This window comes from Danio aesculapii, chromosome 24 (genome assembly GCF_903798145.1).
Source record: "Danio aesculapii chromosome 24, fDanAes4.1, whole genome shotgun sequence".
NCBI lineage: Eukaryota > Metazoa > Chordata > Actinopteri > Cypriniformes > Danionidae > Danio > Danio aesculapii.
Genome location: NC_079458.1, coordinates 8,059,328 through 8,079,723, shown reverse-complemented (window position 1 = coordinate 8,079,723; position 20,396 = coordinate 8,059,328). Strand labels below are relative to the sequence as shown.

General features: G+C 32.2%; 1 protein-coding gene across 1 annotated transcript in view; it reads left to right on the top strand.

Annotated features, from left to right (window-relative positions):
• Positions 1 to 880: 880 nt before the first annotated feature.
• The window catches only part of atg9b (autophagy related 9B), a 30,779-nt gene continuing 11,263 nt past the window's right edge, over positions 881 to 20,396 (top strand). The window contains exons 1-10 of the mRNA XM_056450459.1: positions 881 to 955; positions 1,427 to 1,577; positions 2,749 to 2,794; positions 4,184 to 4,246; positions 4,368 to 4,538; positions 9,457 to 9,598; positions 11,823 to 12,571; positions 14,685 to 14,838; positions 16,810 to 16,989; positions 18,909 to 19,154. Of these exons, the coding sequence (XP_056306434.1) occupies positions 1,469 to 1,577; positions 2,749 to 2,794; positions 4,184 to 4,246; positions 4,368 to 4,538; positions 9,457 to 9,598; positions 11,823 to 12,571; positions 14,685 to 14,838; positions 16,810 to 16,989; positions 18,909 to 19,154 (1,860 nt within the window). The 5' untranslated portion in view covers positions 881 to 955; positions 1,427 to 1,468. The remainder of the gene's footprint in view (positions 956 to 1,426; positions 1,578 to 2,748; positions 2,795 to 4,183; positions 4,247 to 4,367; positions 4,539 to 9,456; positions 9,599 to 11,822; positions 12,572 to 14,684; positions 14,839 to 16,809; positions 16,990 to 18,908; positions 19,155 to 20,396) is intronic.

The following is a 20,396-nucleotide window of genomic DNA, read 5'->3' as shown; positions in this document are numbered from 1 at the left end:
ATTTTCTAAATTATTTTATTATTGTACTAAAAATAACATAAAGCAAATGTATAATATATTTTCAGTATATATGTATATTATTTCTTTAAAGCGTCGTTTGGTACACTTCTCTAAAACGTTTTTATATTATTTTTTCTTAAATTAATTTATTACTGAGTACAAGGAGAATGAGCATACAGAACATATTTATCACGACAACAATGACAGTAAAGACACATAATTAAAAAATAAATTAATATAATTTTTATCGGTTACTTGCTTAGGGAAGGTTTACAGTTTGAATATTTGCATCGTGAACATAAAATATGCATAGTAAAAGGCCTTAATTAACAACAACAAAGTTATCTTTATATATATATATATATATATATATATATATATATATATATATATATATATATATATATATATATATATATATATATATATATATATATATATATATACACACACACATACATATATATACACACACATCCTAATTGATAATAATACATATATATAAATAAATAAAATAACAAAAACGAACAAGTAAAATAAACGATAAAGAAAATTAAGCACCAGGGGAGTTGAAGTTCTCAAAATATGAAACCAAAATCCTTTAACGACGAACATGAATATCTTGCTTTTTGACTTTTCATCTCTCTTAATATCGTCAAATATATCACAAATTCTTCTTCAAACACCACTGGCCTTGGGGGAATTTTGAAAAATGTACATTTATGAACATAACATTTTAATAAACATATCAACAAATTACTCATTACATAATATATTTTTTATCCTTAAGTATTAAGCCAAACTTAAAATAAAAGGTTTGTACCACATCAACATCTATAAAATAAAAGTCTCTCGGAAGTGACGCTCTAGAAACCAAAGTGACGACAGGCGATGTTTGTTGTCATATCTGTTTTTGTTGTGAAGAGCAAAGGCGAGGACCATCTGTGCTCGGATGGTGAGGCTCATTTTGCGTATTTTAATCCAGTCCCTTTTTTAATATTAATAGTTTCAATACCGAAATCTCAACTAGAAGATCATTAGCGATGTCAGCAAATACTTAGCAGTTTTGTCAGGATGAGGTTAATGTGTAACAGTCATCTGTTAAAACCGCTTCTGTTTACTGACAGTTCGCAAAAATTATTTATCAGTAGTATGTTAGGTTTATATTAATAACGTTAATATTTACACGTCGTCGTAATTTGTGATGATAACATGTGTCTTTGTCTTTTAGTAATCAATAATCACGCCTGTCCTCGATTTAACTGTTCATGAACTGACCGTGTTATTGGGTGATTTTAATACACTAAAACAGAGTCTTGTGTGGACGGTGAAGTTGGTCAGTTGATCTGGTTTATTTGCATGTGGTGTAATGTGATTTATTTTTGTCTTATTTGAGCCCTAATGTCACAGTATATATGTTGTTCAGGATCTGTGGCGAACATTATAGAGAGGTAGAATGTAAAACACGATGGCTGGTTTTGAGACGTACCAGGAGTATCAGCGGATTGAAGATTACGATGAAGACTCGCCTCCAGGAGAGGAAGATTTACTCATCCACGTGCCAGAGGGCAGAGGAGGTCATTATGGTTTGCTTTTACATCATACAGCTATAGAAAACATACATGCACACAGTGGGAACTGAAAGTTTTCAGACCCCCCTACATTTTTCACTCTTTGCTATAGTGCAGCCATTTGCTAAAATCATTCAAGTTAATTTTTTCCTCATTTATGTACATACAGCACCCTAAATTGACAGAAAAACACATCATTGTTGACATTTTTGCAGATTTATTAAAAGGGAAAAACTAAAATATCACATGGTTCTAAGTATTCCGGCTCTTTGCTCAGTATTTAGTAGAAGCAGAATTTTTGACCTAATACAGCCATAAGTCTTTTTGGGAAGTTTTTCACACCTGCATTTGGGGATCCTTTGTTATTCATCCTTGCAGATCCTCTTCAGTTCTGTCAGGTTGGATGGTAAACGTTGGTGAACAGCCATTTTTAGATCTCTTTAGAAATGCTCAATTGGGTTTAAATCAGGGCTCTGGCTGGGCCATTCAAGAACAGTAACATTTGTTGTGAAGCCGCTCCTTTATTTTAGCTGTGTGCTTAAGGTCTTATATAGTCAGGTGTGTGGCTTTCCTAATCAAGTCCAATCAGTATAATCAAACACAGCTGGACTTAAATGAAGGTGTAGAACCATCTCAGGGATGATCAGTTAAATATATAAGTGTCACAGCGAAGGGTTTGAATATTTAGGACCATGTGATATTTTAGTTAGTTTTTTTAATAAGTCTGAAAAAATGTCTACAATTCTGTTTTTCTGTCAATATGGGATGTGTGTGTACATTAATAAAGGAATAATGAACTTAAATGATTTTAGCAAATGGCTGCAATATAACAAAGTGAAAAATTTAAGGGGGTCTGAATACTTTTCCTACTCACTGTATATGGTAACAAACATGAAATAAAACTCTGTAATGAATGTATTGTTCATATTAACTCACAGTGCATTACTTAATGTTAACAACCATGGATTTGGATTACGCCTTAGTGAATTGTAAAGTGTGGCTGAAATTTCTTTAGTGGTTTGCAGAGTAAAACAAAAATCATGTTTAAATTGTAAATCCAAAGAAAATTAGATTTTGTAGTAGCTTCCCATAGCTGTAGAGTATAAAAAATAACAGTGTGCATCATTTCCTATATGAATCATAGTTTCTGATTAACATTGTCTTTGTTGATTTTCAGACCCATGGCATCATATCAAGAACCTCGACAATTTCTTTACAAGAATATCCTTTGAACAAACATAAAATCGTATGCAGTATAATTTATGTCAAAAATAAAAAGGCTTTTTTGAGCATCAAAACAAAAGTGTAATTCAGCGTTTTATATGTTTTTCTCTCTTTTTTTTTAATTGCAGTAATATTTTACAATGTGTACTTTTTATTATTGTTTTAAGCAAAAATAATGACAACAATGATTTACAGGAGATTAAAATTAAATTCCAGTCAGTCCACAATTAGTTTAGATAGGAAAAGAAATAAAAATAAGAAAATATATATTTTATATATGAGCAATTCCAGCGTTATGGATGTGACATTTGCAGTAAAAACTCAAAACATAAAATCACATAGAAAATAGGTTAACATTATATTGACACATCTGTTTATATTTTACAAAACAACTAACCACAAAGTTATAGGATCAGAAAAATATCAATCTGTAAACATTTTTTATACTTTAAATGAGGAAAATAAGCACACGTTTTGGATGTGACGAAAAAAGTTTGCGAGTTTACAGTCTACAACATACTTTATTAACTGCACAACCCAAAAGAAATAATGCTAATCAAAGAGATATGAGTTGGCTCACTATAGAACAAAAATTATTGATTTTATTTTATTTGACATTTTTGCATTTATGAGGAAAAAGTGCCGTTATGGATGTGACAAATGTGAAATTGCCACTTTTATGATTAAAGTACTGTAAAATATTTGCCTAATGAAAAAATTTATAAATGATTTCTCTATTTTGGTGAAAACTTTTTCATGGCAAGGTTGACATTTGCATGGAACTGCTCATATGTGTATATAAATGATTCTGGTTCTTAATATACCTGAAAAAATGTAATAAATAAATATATAATCATTATTAAAATGACTGAAATTTGTTCTTGCTCTTGCATATTAAGAACAAGAATATTAAAAGTTCACAGTAAACTCCCAAAATATTAATTAATTGGCATTTTAAATCTTTATACTTTATATCACAATATTATTGTGATAATATTGACATTTATTTTTATGTTTTTTTTAAACGTTAGCTACTTGCATTTAATATGCTTTCTAAGTACATAAACACTCGTTTGCAAATTCAATGCAGACTCTAAAATGTCTTTGATGCACATACATTTCATAGTCTAAACCAGAAAATTGCTAATAATTTTTTTAAAATGCATTTTCCTCAGAACAGTCAGCAGTTGTGTATGAATGGTGTTCTTATCTTTAACTAGAATGCTCAGAATGGTATAATTTCTCTTTTTCATGGAGAAAACACACTGTCTCTATTCATCAGAAGGCAATGTTACACTCTTCGTTCATTACTGACTAAACAAAGCTGTGCTTCTTTAAAACTGATTGAACTGTTTATTGAAATGTGAAAGTTCTTAACACGCTCACATCTATCACTTCCATCAGAAGAATGGATTCGCCTGCATGGTGTTATCAGAGTTTTTTGAACTTGTGTAAGTTATATTCACTTTATTTTTGTTGCCTGAAGCATTCATTCATTCATTCTTTAGGGCGGTTTGGGTGCATAGCACTCTCAATAACTAATCATGTCTGTTTTTGCATTCCTATACTCAGGCAATTCCTGTTTGTGGTCACGTTTACAACTTTTCTCTTCAACTGTGTGGAATATGATGTTCTCTTTGCCAATCGAGCCGTCAATCACACAGGTCAGAGCCTCGGGCCTCTGGATAGGAGCAAAGTCACCCTTCCTGATGCTATTTTACCCAGCGAGCAATGCACTGAGAGGTCAGTTTGTCGACATTATTTTGGAACAAGCACTGAAGGACACTGAGAGTCCTTTTATTGTGTACTGAAATCCTTTGGTTATGCTGATTTACTTTATTACTTTTACTTTACTTGATTTAATCTTTGCTTTGCTTTATTCTTTTATTTTATTTTTTATAAAATTAAAATAGATGAATAATAATTTGTCATTAACGAAAAATAAGATTATTAATATTTTTGTTTAAAATTAAGCTAATATTACAATGTAATTTTAATGACAATGTAATGTAATTATATTTATATATTGCATTAAATATTTTTAATCACACTGCAGCACTTTATTTCACAAAATAAAAGCCTTGATTATTTCAGTATTCTTATCTTTAACTAGAAGCAACAATAATTTTTTATAATAACCTAAAATAAAATCTAATTTTCGATTATTAGACTTTGAATTAAAACATTTTGTTTTTTATTGTTTCACAGTTTGTAAAATAAGGTTAAGTTGACATACTTAAATGACTGAAGACAATTTAATAAAAGCTAAATAGAAATAAAAACTACCAACATTACAAAAAACACATTTTTTAACAATACAATTTTTTTTAAAATTTTTATTAAAATTAAAATGGAAAAAAAAATATTTTATAACTAAAAAAAATCTATTGTTTATAAATTAAAATAATAGTAATATTCATAAATGTGAAAATAATTAATAAATAATGACATTACAAGTAAAGTATTTAGGATATGCATATAATGAATTAAAAGGATTAAAATACAAAAAAAAAAAAATTAGAATTTGAATGCACACTATAATAGTATAGAAATAAGTCTAATGTAACTCATGACTAATTTAATTTTGTCCTTTATGCAAACAAAGTTGTAGTTTAGAGTTTACTATTTTATCATCAATGAATGATCTAAGGTCAGGGCTAAAAGCAATATTTAAAATATTATATTTTAGAAAAAACAGATGTGCTTATTACAACATACAATTGAAGTCAAAATAATTAGCCCCCCTTTGAATTTTTTTTCTTTTTTCAAATATTTCCCAAATTATGTTTAACAGAGCAAGGAAATTTTCATAGTATGTCTGATAATATTTTTTCTTCTGGAGAAAGTCTTATTTGTTTTATTTCGACTAGAATAAAAGCAGTTTTTAATTTTTTAAAAGCCATTTTAAGGTCAATATTATTAGCCCCTATATATATATATAATAAGCTATATTTTTTCTCGATAGTCTACTAAACAAACCATTGTTATACAATAACTTGCCTAATTACCCTAACCTGCCTAGTTAATTTAATTAACCTAGTTAAGCCTTTAAATGTCACTTTAAGCTGTATAGAAGTGTCTTGAAAAATATCTAGTCAAATATTATTTACTGTCATCATGGCAAAGATAAAATAAATCAGTTATTAGAAATGAGTTATTAAAACTATTATGTTTAGAAATGTGTTGAAAAAAAAAATCTTCTCTCCATTAAACAGAAATTGGGGAAAAAATAAACAAGAGGGCTAATAATGCAGGGGGGGCTAATAATTCTGACTTCAACTGTATATAATTATAACTAAGAATTACTTGCAAAACTAAAATTATTAGTAATATTCACAAATGTAAATAAGTAATAATTATTAATAATGACATTTAAAATGAAAAATATAGAAAATATATATTTTAATTTGAATGTTTCAAATAAAAATGAGAATAAAGAGTTAAATTATAAAAATTTTAATACATACCATAATAACATGTATATAATTCTTATGTAACTCATGACTAATTTAATTTTGGCCTTTATGCAAACAAAGTTGTAGTTTAGAGTTCACAATTTTATCATCAGTGAATGATCTATGGTCAGGGCTAAAAGCAATATTTAAAATATTATATTTTAGAAAAAACAAATGTGCTTATTACAACATATATAATTATAACTAAGAATAAAAATCAATTACTTACAAAACTAAAATTTTTTGTAATTTTTACAAATGTAGATAAGTAATAACTATTAATAATGACACTTAAAATGAAAACATTTTGGGAATATATATTATAAGTTTGAATGTTTCAAATAAAAATGAGAATAAAGAGTTAAATTATTACAATTTTAATGCATACCATAATAACATAGATATAATTCTAACGCAACTTTAAATTCGACCTTTATGCTAACAAAGTTGTAGTTTAGAGTTTGCAATTTTGTCATCTTTAAATGATCTAAAGTCAGAATCAAATAAGTTTATTAAAGCATGCATTGTGACAGCCAGTTTTCAGATTACTACAATTAAAAATCTAGATATTGCATTTAATATTTTCAATCTCGCTGCACCACTCAGGCTCTATTTTACTTGAAGCTTGGATCATATCTTAATCCAACATGATTCCAAAGCTGTGAGTTGATTTGTTTTTGCAATTTGAATGTTCTGTCAAGCTGGATTTCAGTCATTCCCAGAATGCAAACTTGCCCTGAAGTGCTGGCTGAAAACGCTGTTTTCAAGTATGGCAAATATTGCATCACACTGGGACTCAATTCAGCTTTACAGTGAAATTTGCGTCATGTGACGTTCAAAAGCTCAATGTGATTCGTTTCCTATTTCTCAGACAGAGGCTCCAAAATAAGCCGACTGTAAACAAGCACCAGCTGGAAGCAAGGACCCACTAGTCTATTTCTGTGTCTGTAGATGATAACCGAAACTGTGTATTACACATCGCTCGTAGGTTTTAAATAGATACAGAGTGATGTTAGCAATTTAGCTTTTTTTAGGAAGTTTTTATGTAAAGACAGTTTATGCTTTAATAGTGAGGAAATGTTGTTGACAGATTCAGATACACGACATAAACATATTAATATCACAGTTGACTCACTTTAGGAGAAATGAGAATCATTCAGGAACAGCTTGTGCTTTCATCTAGTAATTAAGACTTGGTAAACATTCTGTCGGTCATATTATTTTCTAAATATATTTTGCATTTGGATAAATGAGCTACACCAGTGTTTAAACACCCCCCCCCCCCATTTTATTAGCTAGAAAATATTGTGTGTGTGTGTGTGTGTGTGTGTGTGTGTGTGTATATATATATATATATATATATATATATATATATATATATATATATATATATATATATATATATATATATATATATATATATATATATATATATATATATATATATATATATATATATATATATATACACACACTCACACACACACAAAATGTAAATAAGTGTATGATTGATTAATATATTATAAAATGTAATTTATTCCTGTTATGTAATGCAGATTTTTCAGTGTTGCATGATACAACAGAAGCCATTCTAATGTACGGAGGACCAACCTGTGTGTATTATTATTATTATCAATGTTTAAAAAAATTTGTTGTACATTGTAGTACATTTTTGCCAGTTTTTACTTAATAGAAAGAATAAAGAAACATTTATTCAAATTTATTTGTGACATTACAAGAATCTTTATTGTCGTTTTTAATTAACTTTCTTTAATAAAAATACTTTGTCAACATCAAACATTAGAATTTTTTTACTAATTCACCAACGTCACTTTAGAGCTATTGATTGAATGATTCTGTAGCGTAATGTCTAAAGTGATGACAAAACAGGTGATTTTGCTGACATTTTAAGATTATAAGGCTGAACAGCATGAAATGCCATCAGTCTACGGAGATTTCCTACTATTTCTCTGTAGCATCGGGAAATCACAATAATTAACTCAGAAAAAAGTCAAAGCAAAGCAAACACTAGCAGATTACTATGGTATAAGTACAGCACTACAACATACAAATGAGACAGATCGACTGAGAAATTCACTTACCTGATTTATAATGATTTGATCAGCTGTAGTTTGAAATACAAAAATTTCTTCCCTAAGCACTTATTATGCGGTCTCTGTCGCCATCTTGTGGCGCAACTGTCTTTGCTCTGCTCAATATGACTGTGATGGCTGCCGATCTCCGAAATGATAAATATTTTAAATAGGCACTATCCTTATAAATAAACTGCATAGTTACAATCTGAAGAACATTTTTTTTTTAAATTTTGTATGTTTTATTTATTTATACACTGAGTATACAGGCGGTTCATTCCGCTGCTAATAAAGGAACTAAGCGGAAGAGAAAATGAATAAATGAATGAGTATACACACATTATGTAAATACAAACTTTTTTTTGTATGTGATTAATCATTTGACAGCTCTAAAATAAATGCATTCTGTTTGCATGCAAAACTCTCTCCCCAGCAGGCTGTTGCTGTGTTGGTTGCCCTACATTTATTGGGCTATTTGGATGGCTGCTATTTTCATAAATTAAGTTTCTGAGATATTCTGGTCTCTTTTTATATACTTTTACTCCTATTTAAAGTTCTACCTGATTTTATCGACTCTCACTCACTGTGTAGACAAAACCACATCTTGAGAGTTCAAAAGCATTCTCAGTGAATAGCATCATCAAGCTAAAAATATTCTTCTTTTTTTAAAATATAATATAGTTCAGTAATATCACACAAGTGTTGTTTTCCCAAATATCAGCATGTGAGCTTGATCACAAAGGTAAATATCAAGAGCAGCACAACAAACAAGAGGTTACATTTCAGACAGATTGTAGTCGGATTTTATTTGAATTTGTTTTTAAATGAATCATTTCAATGAACGATTCAGCAAAAACACCAATTAAAACCGGGATTTGTCGCCACCTACTGGCTGTTTTACTGTTATATTTATGTATACATGACAGGGATAAACCAACCAAGCTTTCAGCACAAAAACACCCTCATCAAAATGTTGTTTAATTATCATAATCAACTGAACAAATTAATAAATTATATACACTAATTAATTTTTTTGGTTATTATCACATGCCCTTGAACAATCTTAGAATCACCTGCTGTTCTAAATAATGATGATCTTTCTCTCTTCATCAGGATTCAAGGAAACAGCTGGATCATCTTTCTCTTGATAATGGCGGCCATTTTCTGGGTGTATAGGCTGGTGAAGGTGATCTGTAATGTCCTCAGCTATTGGGAGATCCGGCAGTTTTATATCAAAGCACTAAAAATACAGATGGTAAAAGATGTGTTCATTACATGAGTTTAAAGTACTTCTTCTTTTTTTTCTTTTAGAACTTTTGATGTAATTTAAAATGGCCATGGGATGTGCAAAAACACTTCTACAGTATTAATTAAATATAAAAAACTGAATATGTATACACACATTTGTCCCGTAAGAATAAGTCCTGTAAGGATCTGTGGAAGGCACAGACTCCATGTGGGCCTAGATGCCTACATATTAAAGGGATGGTTCAATCCAAAATTAAAATGTACTCACTATTTACTTAACCTCAAGTGGTTCCAAACCTTTATGAGTTGTATTTCTTCTGTTGAACACCAAAGAAGATATTTTGAAGAAAGCTGAAAACCTGACCTCCATAGTACATAAAACAATACAAAAATAGTACAAAAGTTGGCAACATTCTTCAAGATATCTGCTTTTGTGTTCAACGGATAAAAAGAAACTCAAAGCATTGTCATTACAGTGCATCTGGAAAGTATTCATAGCGCTTCACTTTTTCCACATTTCTTTGTTACAGCCTTATTCCAAAAAGTATTAAATTCATTTATTTCCTCAACATTCTACACACAATACCCCATAATGACAATGTGAAAAAATATTTTTTGAAATTGTTGCAAATTTATTCAAATTTAAAAAACCTGAAAAATCACTTGTACATAATTATTCACAGGCTTTGCCGTGAAGCTCTAAATTGAGCTCAGGTACATTCTGTTTCCACTGATCATTCTTGAGATGTTTCAGCAGCTTAATTGGAGTTCATCTGTGGTAAATTCAGTTGATTGGACATGATTTGAAAAGGCATACACCTGACTATATAAGGTCCCATGGTTAACGGTGCATGTCAAAGCACAAACCAAGCATGAAGACAAAGGAATGGTTTGTAGACATCCGAGACAGGATTGTCTTGAGACACAAGACTGGGGAAGGTTACAGAAAAATTTTTGCTGCTCTGAAAGTTCCAGTGAGCACAGCGGCCTACATTATTTGTAAGTGGAATATGTTTGGAACCACCAGGACTCTTCCTAGAGCTGGAAACAAAATTCTCTGGTTTGATGAGACTAAAACTGAACTCCTTGGAGTGAATGCCAGGCGTTACATTTGGAGAAAACCAGGCTCCGCTCATCACCAGGCTAATACCATCCCTACAGTGAAGCATGGGGGTGGCAGCATCATGCTGTGGGGATGTTTTTCAGCAGCAGGAACTGGAAGACTAGTCAGAATATAGGGAAAGATGAATGCAGCAATGTACAGAGATGTCCTGAATGAAAACCTGCTTCAGAGTGCTCTTGACCTCAGACTGGGGCGACGGTTCATCTTCCAGCTGGGGAATGACCCAAAGCACACCGCCAAAATATCAGTGAGTGACTCCACAATAACTTTGTGAATGTCCTTGAGTGGCCCAGCCAAAGCCCAGAGCTAAATCTTATTGAACATTTCTGGAGAGATCTGAAAATGGCTGTACACCGTCGCTTCCCATCCAAGCTGATAGAGCTTGAGAGGTACTGCAAAAAGGAATTTAAAAAGACTTGAGGCTGTAATTGCTGCCAAAGGTGCAACAACAAAGTATTGAGCAAAGGCTGTGAATACTTCTGTACATGTGATTTTTTATTTTATTTTTTTTAGGTTATTTTTTTATTTTTAATAAATTTGCAACAATTTAAAAAAATATATTTTTTCACATTGTGATTATGGGGTATTGTGTGGAGAATTTGGAGGAAATAAATTAATCAATTTTGGAATAAGGCTGTAACATAAAAAATGTGGAAAAAGTGAAGCGCTATGAGTACTTTCCGGATGCACTGTATGCCTTTAATACTAAATATAATTTATTTATTTTTTACTGCTTTACCTTTTGCATATTTATATTTATATATTTTTCTGTATTGCTGTTATGGCCCAATATGTGTTAATTTTATTATTCTTCTTATTATTTTTATTATTATAGATATTTTTATTTGTATTTTTAATATTGTTTTTGATGCAAAAATATATAATTGAACTGTTTGATTCAGAGAGGAGGAAAATGTGAACTCATTTAGTTTTCTGCTGATATATTGGAACAATTGGTGCGTTACTGATCCTTTATATATGATACTGTAACTGACTAATATGCATAAATAATAATATTCATAATAAAACAGAGTTAAACTAAAATGTATTTCATTCTTCTGTTTAATTAAACACCCTGTTTTTTTCTTATTTATTTTTTCTTAATCAGGACGAGTTGTGCAACTTCACATGGCAGGAAGTTCAGAACCGTCTGATCCTCCTCCAGCGCGAGCATCCCATGTGCGTCCAGAAGCGCGAACTCTCCGAACTGGACATTTACCACCGCATCCTGCGCTTCAAGAACTACACTGTGGCCATGATCAACAAATCTCTACTGCCTGTCAGGCTCCGAGTGCCCTTCATAGGTGACGTCATCTTCCTCACGCAGGGCCTCAAATACAACTTCGAGCTCATCCTCTTCTGGGGCCCGTTGTCTCTTTTCCAGAACAAATGGAGCCTGCATCCCAAATACAAGCGGGCCGCGAACCGACACGATCTGGCCAAGCAGCTCAGTCGGGTTATTCTGCTGACTGGACTGGTCAATCTGCTGCTCTGCCCGTTTGTATTAGTCTGGCAGGTGTTATACGCATTTTTTAGCTATGCAGAAGTGATCAAGCGTGAGCCGGGGAGTTTGGGGGCTCATCGTTGGTCCCTGTATGGACGTCTTTATCTACGGCATTTCAACGAGCTGGACCACGAGCTGCAGGGCAGGCTGGGTCGTGGGTATAAGCCCGCTGCTAAGTACATGAATGCATTCGTGTCTCCTCTGTTGGCGGTGCTGGCCAAAAACGTGGCTTTCTTTTCGGGCTCGGTGCTGGCGGTGCTCATCGCTCTGACGGTGTACGATGAAGATGTGCTAACCGTTCAACACATCCTGACGGCCATCACTGTGCTGGGGGTCATCATCACTGTCACCAGGTATGAGCTCAGCTTTATTGGTTTAGGAGCTTTAATATTTATGGTACACATTGGTTAATTACTCTTAATGAATGGGTAATTCTATAGCAGCATTATAACATTTTGTTTTTAACAAAAATTCAGTTATAAATGTGTCATATTTTTAAATATTTATATTATATTTACTTATATGTTTACATTTTCTATATACAGTTGAAGTCAGAATTATTATCCTCCATTATATATGTCCTCCGTATATATATATATATATATATATATATATATATATATATATATATATATATATATATATATATATAGATATAGATATAGATATAGATATATTTATATATAGATATCAGGGCTGGGCGATATATTTATTCACCATATTGAACGATAGTGATATATATTTCGATATAAGTTGTTAATGCTTCCAAATTTAAAAGAGTATCCCAACAATGACTGAAGCCACAAACATTAGAGGGTCCATTAAATGGCATAACATATTTTCGGTGGTTTGGTACATCTCTAATATCAACACACTTTTAGATTCCCATTGTTGCGCATTTCTGCTTTGTGATTGGCTCTTAGATCAATATAGAGTAAAAAAGTCCAGAGCTTATCATTGTTATTGACATAAATTTTATCGTGATTCGATATAATATCGTTTATCAGCCCAATCCTAATATATACAGTTGAAGTCAGAATTATTAGCCCCCTTTGAATTCTTTTCTTTTTTAAATATTTCCCAAATTATGTTGACAGAGCAAGGAAATTTTAACAGTATGTCTGATAATATTTTTTCTTCTGGAGAAAGTCTTATTTGTTTTATTTCGGCAAGAATAAAAGCAGTTTCAAAATTTATAAAAGCCATTTTAAGGTCAAAATTATTACCCCTTTAAGTTATATTTTTTTCAATAGTCTACTGAACAAACCATCATTATACAATAACTTGCCTAATTACCCTAACCTGCCTAGTTAAACTAATTAACCTAGTTAAGACTTTAAATGTCACTTTAAGCTGTATAGAAGTTTCTTAAAAAATATCTAGTCAAATATTATTTACTGTCATCATGGCAAAGATAAAATAAATCAGTTGTTATGAATGAGTTATTAAAACTATTATGTTTAGAACTGTGTTGAAAAATCCTCTCTCCGTTAAACCAGAAATTGGGGAAAAAATAAATAGGGGGTTAATAATTCAGAGGGGCTAATAATTCTGACTTCAACTGTATATATATATATATATATATATATATATATATATATATATATATATATATATATATATATATATATTTAGTTTACATAAAATTTCCTTCACTTTTTATGTAAAACCTTTATTTCTGGTCTATTTCAGTTTAGTTATTATAGTTTCATTAAATTGATCATTTGCTTTTATTAATTCTCTGCTTTCTCTCGCCATTTTCTGGATTTATACTTAAAGATACTATCAAAATTAATAATAATAATTAAAACAAATAAAATAATAATTACATGTATTAAATCTGTTTTTACTTTATATTTTTTCATGATGTTTTTTTTATTAATAATACAATTTATATATATATAAACCCACCACATCCTGAATAACCCACCACAACTTCTTCATCATCATTATGTTTTACAGGAAAGCCTAAATGCTTTCATACATGTGATTTGAATGACAAAAGAGGTTATCCTCTCTGCAATCGTTACAAATTTAAAGTTAAAAAACGTAGAAATCCATGTCATGTTTGTTCCGAACTATGGGTTGTGATCGATACGAATCATGGATCAACTGTGATCCGTGACGCATCTAATTTTACTACTCAATAACAACATTATTATAAAATCATTTCATTCAATTTCTAATTGTTCCTGCCTATTTAAAGCGTTAAAAATCAGGCTCTGTTGTCTAAAGATGCTCCCTATGTAGACAATAAGGCCCTTTGCTATGTTTTAGAGCAGAGTTGATGTCTGAAATCATCCGCGCAGTGCACTTTGACATCATACACATTAGTCCAAACCTACGTGAGTTAAAAGCAAATACAGCTCTTTTTTCCCCCAGCATGCCTCAGGTCAGGGAAGTGCTGTATGGTGTGTTGAGCTGACCTTATTAAACTCACAGCACAGTGTTCTGCTTCTCCTACAGGTCTTTTATTCCTGATGAACATATGGTGTGGTGTCCTGAACAGCTGCTTCAGTGTGTCCTGGCACACATTCACTACATGCCCGACCACTGGAAGGGCAGCGCCAACAAGAGCGAGACCCGCGATGAGATGGCACAGCTTTTCCAGTATAAAGCGGTCAGAGCTGCATCACCTTTATTAGCCATTGATTGTTGTTGTTATTTTTATTTAGCTTACCCAAGCTTAAGACAATTTAGCTTACCCAAATCACCTATACTACATGTCTTTGGACTTGTGGGGGAAACCGGAGCACCCGGAGGAAACCCACAAGGAGAACATGCATACTCCACACAGAGATGCCAACTGACCCAGCCGAGGCTCAAACCAGCGACTTTCTTGCTGTGTGACGACAGTGCTACCCACTGCACCGCCTCTGATAATACTTTTGTAATATAATTTTTTATCAAATAATTCAGAGGTGCCTAAACTTTTTCTTATGAAGGGTCAAAAACCAAATTTGATTAAGGGGGGGTGGGCCGAAGGTAAATATACCAAACTATTACATTAAAGCTGCCATGGTAACTTACCTAATTTATTAATATTGAAAAATAACTAGGAAAAAATACTTCAATCATTTTACGTTTTGTTCAATGCTAAATACAAGAGTCAAGCCGAACCTGCTTTTACCTTGATCTGCTCGTCGATGTCTTGTGTATTGTCCTCTATCTTCGACAGTGTTTACATTTTTAAAAGTCTGATTCATGCACAATATTTAATTGAAACATTTCAGTTGACTTTCTTGTAGATCAACAATTAAACAAAGAAACAAAAGGTTACTTTAAACTGGTGATGTCTGTTGAAGGCATTTGCCGCAACCTTCGATTAATTCTTCTCAGATGGGATGGCGGGCCAAATCAAAGGTTACCATAGGCCAACTTTGGCCTGCAGGCCCTACTTTGGGCATCTCTGAAATAAATGATACTTATTTAAATAAATGCTACCTATTTATATAAACATAAATCCTATTAAATTGATAATTACATAAAAAGATAAATTATATAGAGTATCACACATTTATTTAACTTGTAAAGGAATAGAATGAGGCACAATTTTAGACAGACGGACGGACGGACGGACAGATGGATGGATAGGTAGAACAAAAAAATTTTTTTATTCATTAAACAGCACTTGGGAAATGTTTTTAAAAGAATTAACTAAAATAATGATAATGATTTTAAAAATATATTTTTTGAGGACAAATTAAACAGAATAATTTCTGAAGGGTCATGTGATCATCATGATGCTGAAATATAAGCATAACATGGTTATATTAAATAAATATACAATTTCTGATAATAGTTTTAAAATATTTGGATCAAATACAGGCTACTAGTATGCAAACTCCACACAGAAACGCCAACTGACCCAGCCAAGGCTCGAACCAGCAACCTTTTTGCTGTGAGGCAACAGCACTACCTACTGCGCCACTCATCGCTATTTAAAATTTATAAAGATAAATAAGATAATAATAAAATGAGGCATATTATATATAATATATTATATTACACATATATATTATAAATATTTATTTGTTTATTGTTGGTTCATGTTAGTAAATACATTAACTAAAGTGTTACCCAAATATAGTCCTTATTCTCCGCTTACGAGCAGGCACGGCCATTTGAATAATTTTGGCTCAAGACTTCCAGTCTCATTCACTTCCATTCATTTTTAGACATCAAAAACAGCTCGTTTTGCTGCTTGATGTTGCAAACTGAGATTTTCTTATTATAGGATTCTACTTTGTCTGTATAGTCATGCAAACAATTGTTTGTAGAGCAGACGGTTTTCTGCCGCTTATTATTCTTAGTAATTTCTCCCATAGGCAACTGAATCGGAAGTTCTAAAACAATTACAAAAGTGAGCGCACTTCCGCATTGAAGAATAAGGTCAATATTTTAGCATTATAATACAGACAGATATAAAATACACAAGAAAATCTGAGCACTAAAAAAAAAAAAGAGTTAGTTATTTGAAGGATGAAATAACACGTTGTGCGGCTGTTGTTTTTTCACAGTGTGTGATTTTTTGCATACCTGTTGATCTTCTGTGTGGATGTTGTGGTTTAAGTGTCTGTGTGTCCTGCAGGTCTTCATCTTGGAGGAGCTGCTCAGTCCCATCATCACCCCCTTCATCCTCATCTTCCCTCTGAGGAGCAAATCTTTGGAGATCATCGACTTCTTCCGCAACTTTACTGTGGACGTGGCAGGAGTCGGAGACATTTGCTCATTCGCACAGATGGACATCAGGAGGCACGGAAACCCACAGGTACATGCAGACACAAAACAACAAAGTGTTTTTAGTTTCATTAATGACAAACACTCTGAAGCATTCTGCATTTATATACATTTGTATAAATATATATTTTCTATAGGATGCTTTACAATAATATATTTGTGCATATAGATTAGATTATTCAGTACCAAAGCCAAAACTGGAACTAATCTAACAAAAAAAAACAAGATCAGAGTCCAAAAGTTGGTACACTCAAATGAATATGAGGGAGGGGGATATTAAATACAATTGTAATAAACAGGAAAAATAAAGAGAAACATAAAAATATAACATTTATTTGAAATTTGTTTTAGCAACAACTCGTCTAAATTTAAATGTATTATCTTTCTATTCCTAAAGATGTTCAGTGACCAAACTCTTATTTTAATGGATATAGTTTTGTTTAAATGCACCACAAATTGTTGACTATAGTCACTTAGAAATATATATATATATATATTCATATTTTTTTCAGCTTAGTCCCTTTATTAATCCGGGGTTGCCACAGTGTAATGAACTGCCAACTTATCCAGCATATGTCTTAGGCAGCGAATGCCCTTCCACCTGCAACCCATCTCTGAAATAATAAAAAATAATGAAAAAATAATAAATAAATATGTATGTATATATATATATATATATATATATATATATATATATATATATATATATATATATATATATATATATATATATATATATATATATATATATATGTATATATATATATATATATATATGTATATATATATATATGTATATATATATATATATATATATATATATATATATATATATATGTATATATATATATATATATATATATATATATATATATATATATATATATATATATATATATATATATATATATATATATATAATTACTAATACACCACCTGACAAAAGTCTTGTCGTCGATTCCAGTTGTAAGAGCAACAAATAATAACTTGACTTCTAGTTGATCATTTGGCAAAGTGGCAGAAGGTAGATTTTCGTGAATCATTCGTTGAACTGCATCCTAATCATCACAAATACTGCAGAAGACCTATTGGAACCTGCATGGACCCAAGATTTTCACAGAAATCAGTCAAGTTTGTTGAAGGAAAAAGCATGGTTTTGGGTTTCATTCAGTATGGGGCCGTGCGAGAGATCTGCAGAGTGGATGGCAACATCAACAGCCTGAGGTATCAAGACATTTGTGCTGCCCATTACATTACAAACCACAGGAGAGGGCCAATTCTTCAGCAGGATAGCGTTCCTCATACTTCAGCCTCCACATCAAAGTTCCTGAAAGCAAAGAAGATCAAAGTGCTCAAGGATTGTCCAGCCCAGTCACCAGACATGAACATTATTGAGCATGTCTGGGGTAAGATGAAGGAGGAGGCACTGAAGATGAATTTAAAGAATCTTGATGAATTCTGGGAGTCCTGCAAGAACGCTTTCTTTGCCATTCCAGATGACTTTATTAATAAGTTATTTGAGTCCTTGCAGAGATGTATGGATGCAGTCCTCCAAGCTCATGGGAGTCATACACAATATAAATTCCTTTTCCACTGCACCATGACTTTATATTCTATACTGGACATTATTTCTGTTAGTGACAAGACTTTTGTCTAAGCAAAGTCAGACGTTACTGTCCTAATTAAACAATTAAAAATCAAGGCATGATCATATTTTATTTTGGTAAAATAAGCATAATCTAGAGGCAATTGCCTTTCATATAAGCCACTTCTGATATCAAATGATCAACTAGAAATCAAGTTATTATTTGTTGTTCCTAAAACTTGGATAGGCAACAAGACGTTTGTCAAGTATTTTATAAAATACTGTTAAAATGCTTCATAGTGCTACTGTAGAAACTCAATAAAGCAGTGTGTTGTTGTTTCTTCCTCCTCATCTTTGTGATTCAGTGGATGTCTGAAGGGCAGACTGAGGCCTCGGTGTACCAGCAGGCGGAGAACGGGAAGACGGAGCTCTCTCTGATGCACTTCACCATCAAGAACCCACAGTGGCAGCCGCCGCAGGACAGCTCCGTCTTCATCAGTCACCTGAAGGAGAAAGTGCATCAGGACGCCCAGACTGGCCCGTCAACACAACTGCTGCTGTCTGAGGCTCCGCTCTGCTCCTCGCTGCTGTCCAATGAGTCCGGCACCGGGGTCAGTTCAGTAGCTCTCACAATCACACCACATTTACAATCCCAATAGAGCTGCTGTCCAACAAGTTCAATTTCATTCGCTGATCCAATCAGTGGAGCCGTTTCAAAACAACATTCACTGCTGTAGTGATAGACTGAGGCTTGCAGCTTTTGGTTTGTGATTCAGAATTTGATTCAGTGGTCGCACTTCAGAATAATTGTCTATTAGTTAATGTATACACTTAATGTCCACAGTTAATGCGCTGAGAGTTAATATAAACTAATGTTATTTAACATAAATAACATTAACTAAAGTTAAAGGTGCAGTAGGTGATCTGCCACAATGCTAACCGGTTAGCATAATATCTTTGAAACACACTCCCTCCGCTACAATCCAAAGCCACGCCTTCTGAAACACGAACGCACGCACCTTAAAAATGACAGCAGACAACCCTCTCTCACATGCTGTGCTAAAGCGACTCCGCTTAGTGGTTGGCCGGGGGTGTGCAGGATTTACACTTATTACTAAGCATACTTGCGTGCTATTTCAGACCGAATATTCAGAGTAGCATGGTAAGCAATATAGGGAGCACATCACAGGTTGTCTATTTTCAAAAATGAATCTATGTGAATATAAAAATAACTTCACCTCAGTAAAGCAGGCTAGGTGGGATAGCATTATTTACTGATGTTTTGTTGTTAAACTAAATACAAATCTACATTATTGATGCTGTAAAAGGTCCCTTATGAAACTAAAAATAGTCACATCCATCAGTCGTTCACCGGGTGATTTCAGTGGCTGAACAACACTTCTGTGCATATAACCCATTTGTAACAACTAAATCTACATAAGCTTTGCATGACTAAAATAGTTTTAAAACATAGCATTACCTGTCTAAAAGAAAGACTTCAGCCATGGTGTCATCCTTCCTATAGCGTGCAAAAGTAACTCCAATATTGATTCAGGATTTTAATTTGATATACATGTATATACATACATATATATACACATACATACATACACAAGTATACATACACACATACATACACATATATACATACATACATACACATATATACATGCATACACATATATACATGCATACATACATACACACAGTTGAAGTCAGATTATAATTTTTTTTCCCCAGTTTCTGTTTAACGGAGAGAATTTTTTTTTCAACACAGTTCTAAACATAATAGTTTTAATAACTCATTCATAATACCAGATTTATTTTATCTTTGCCATGATGACGGTAAATAA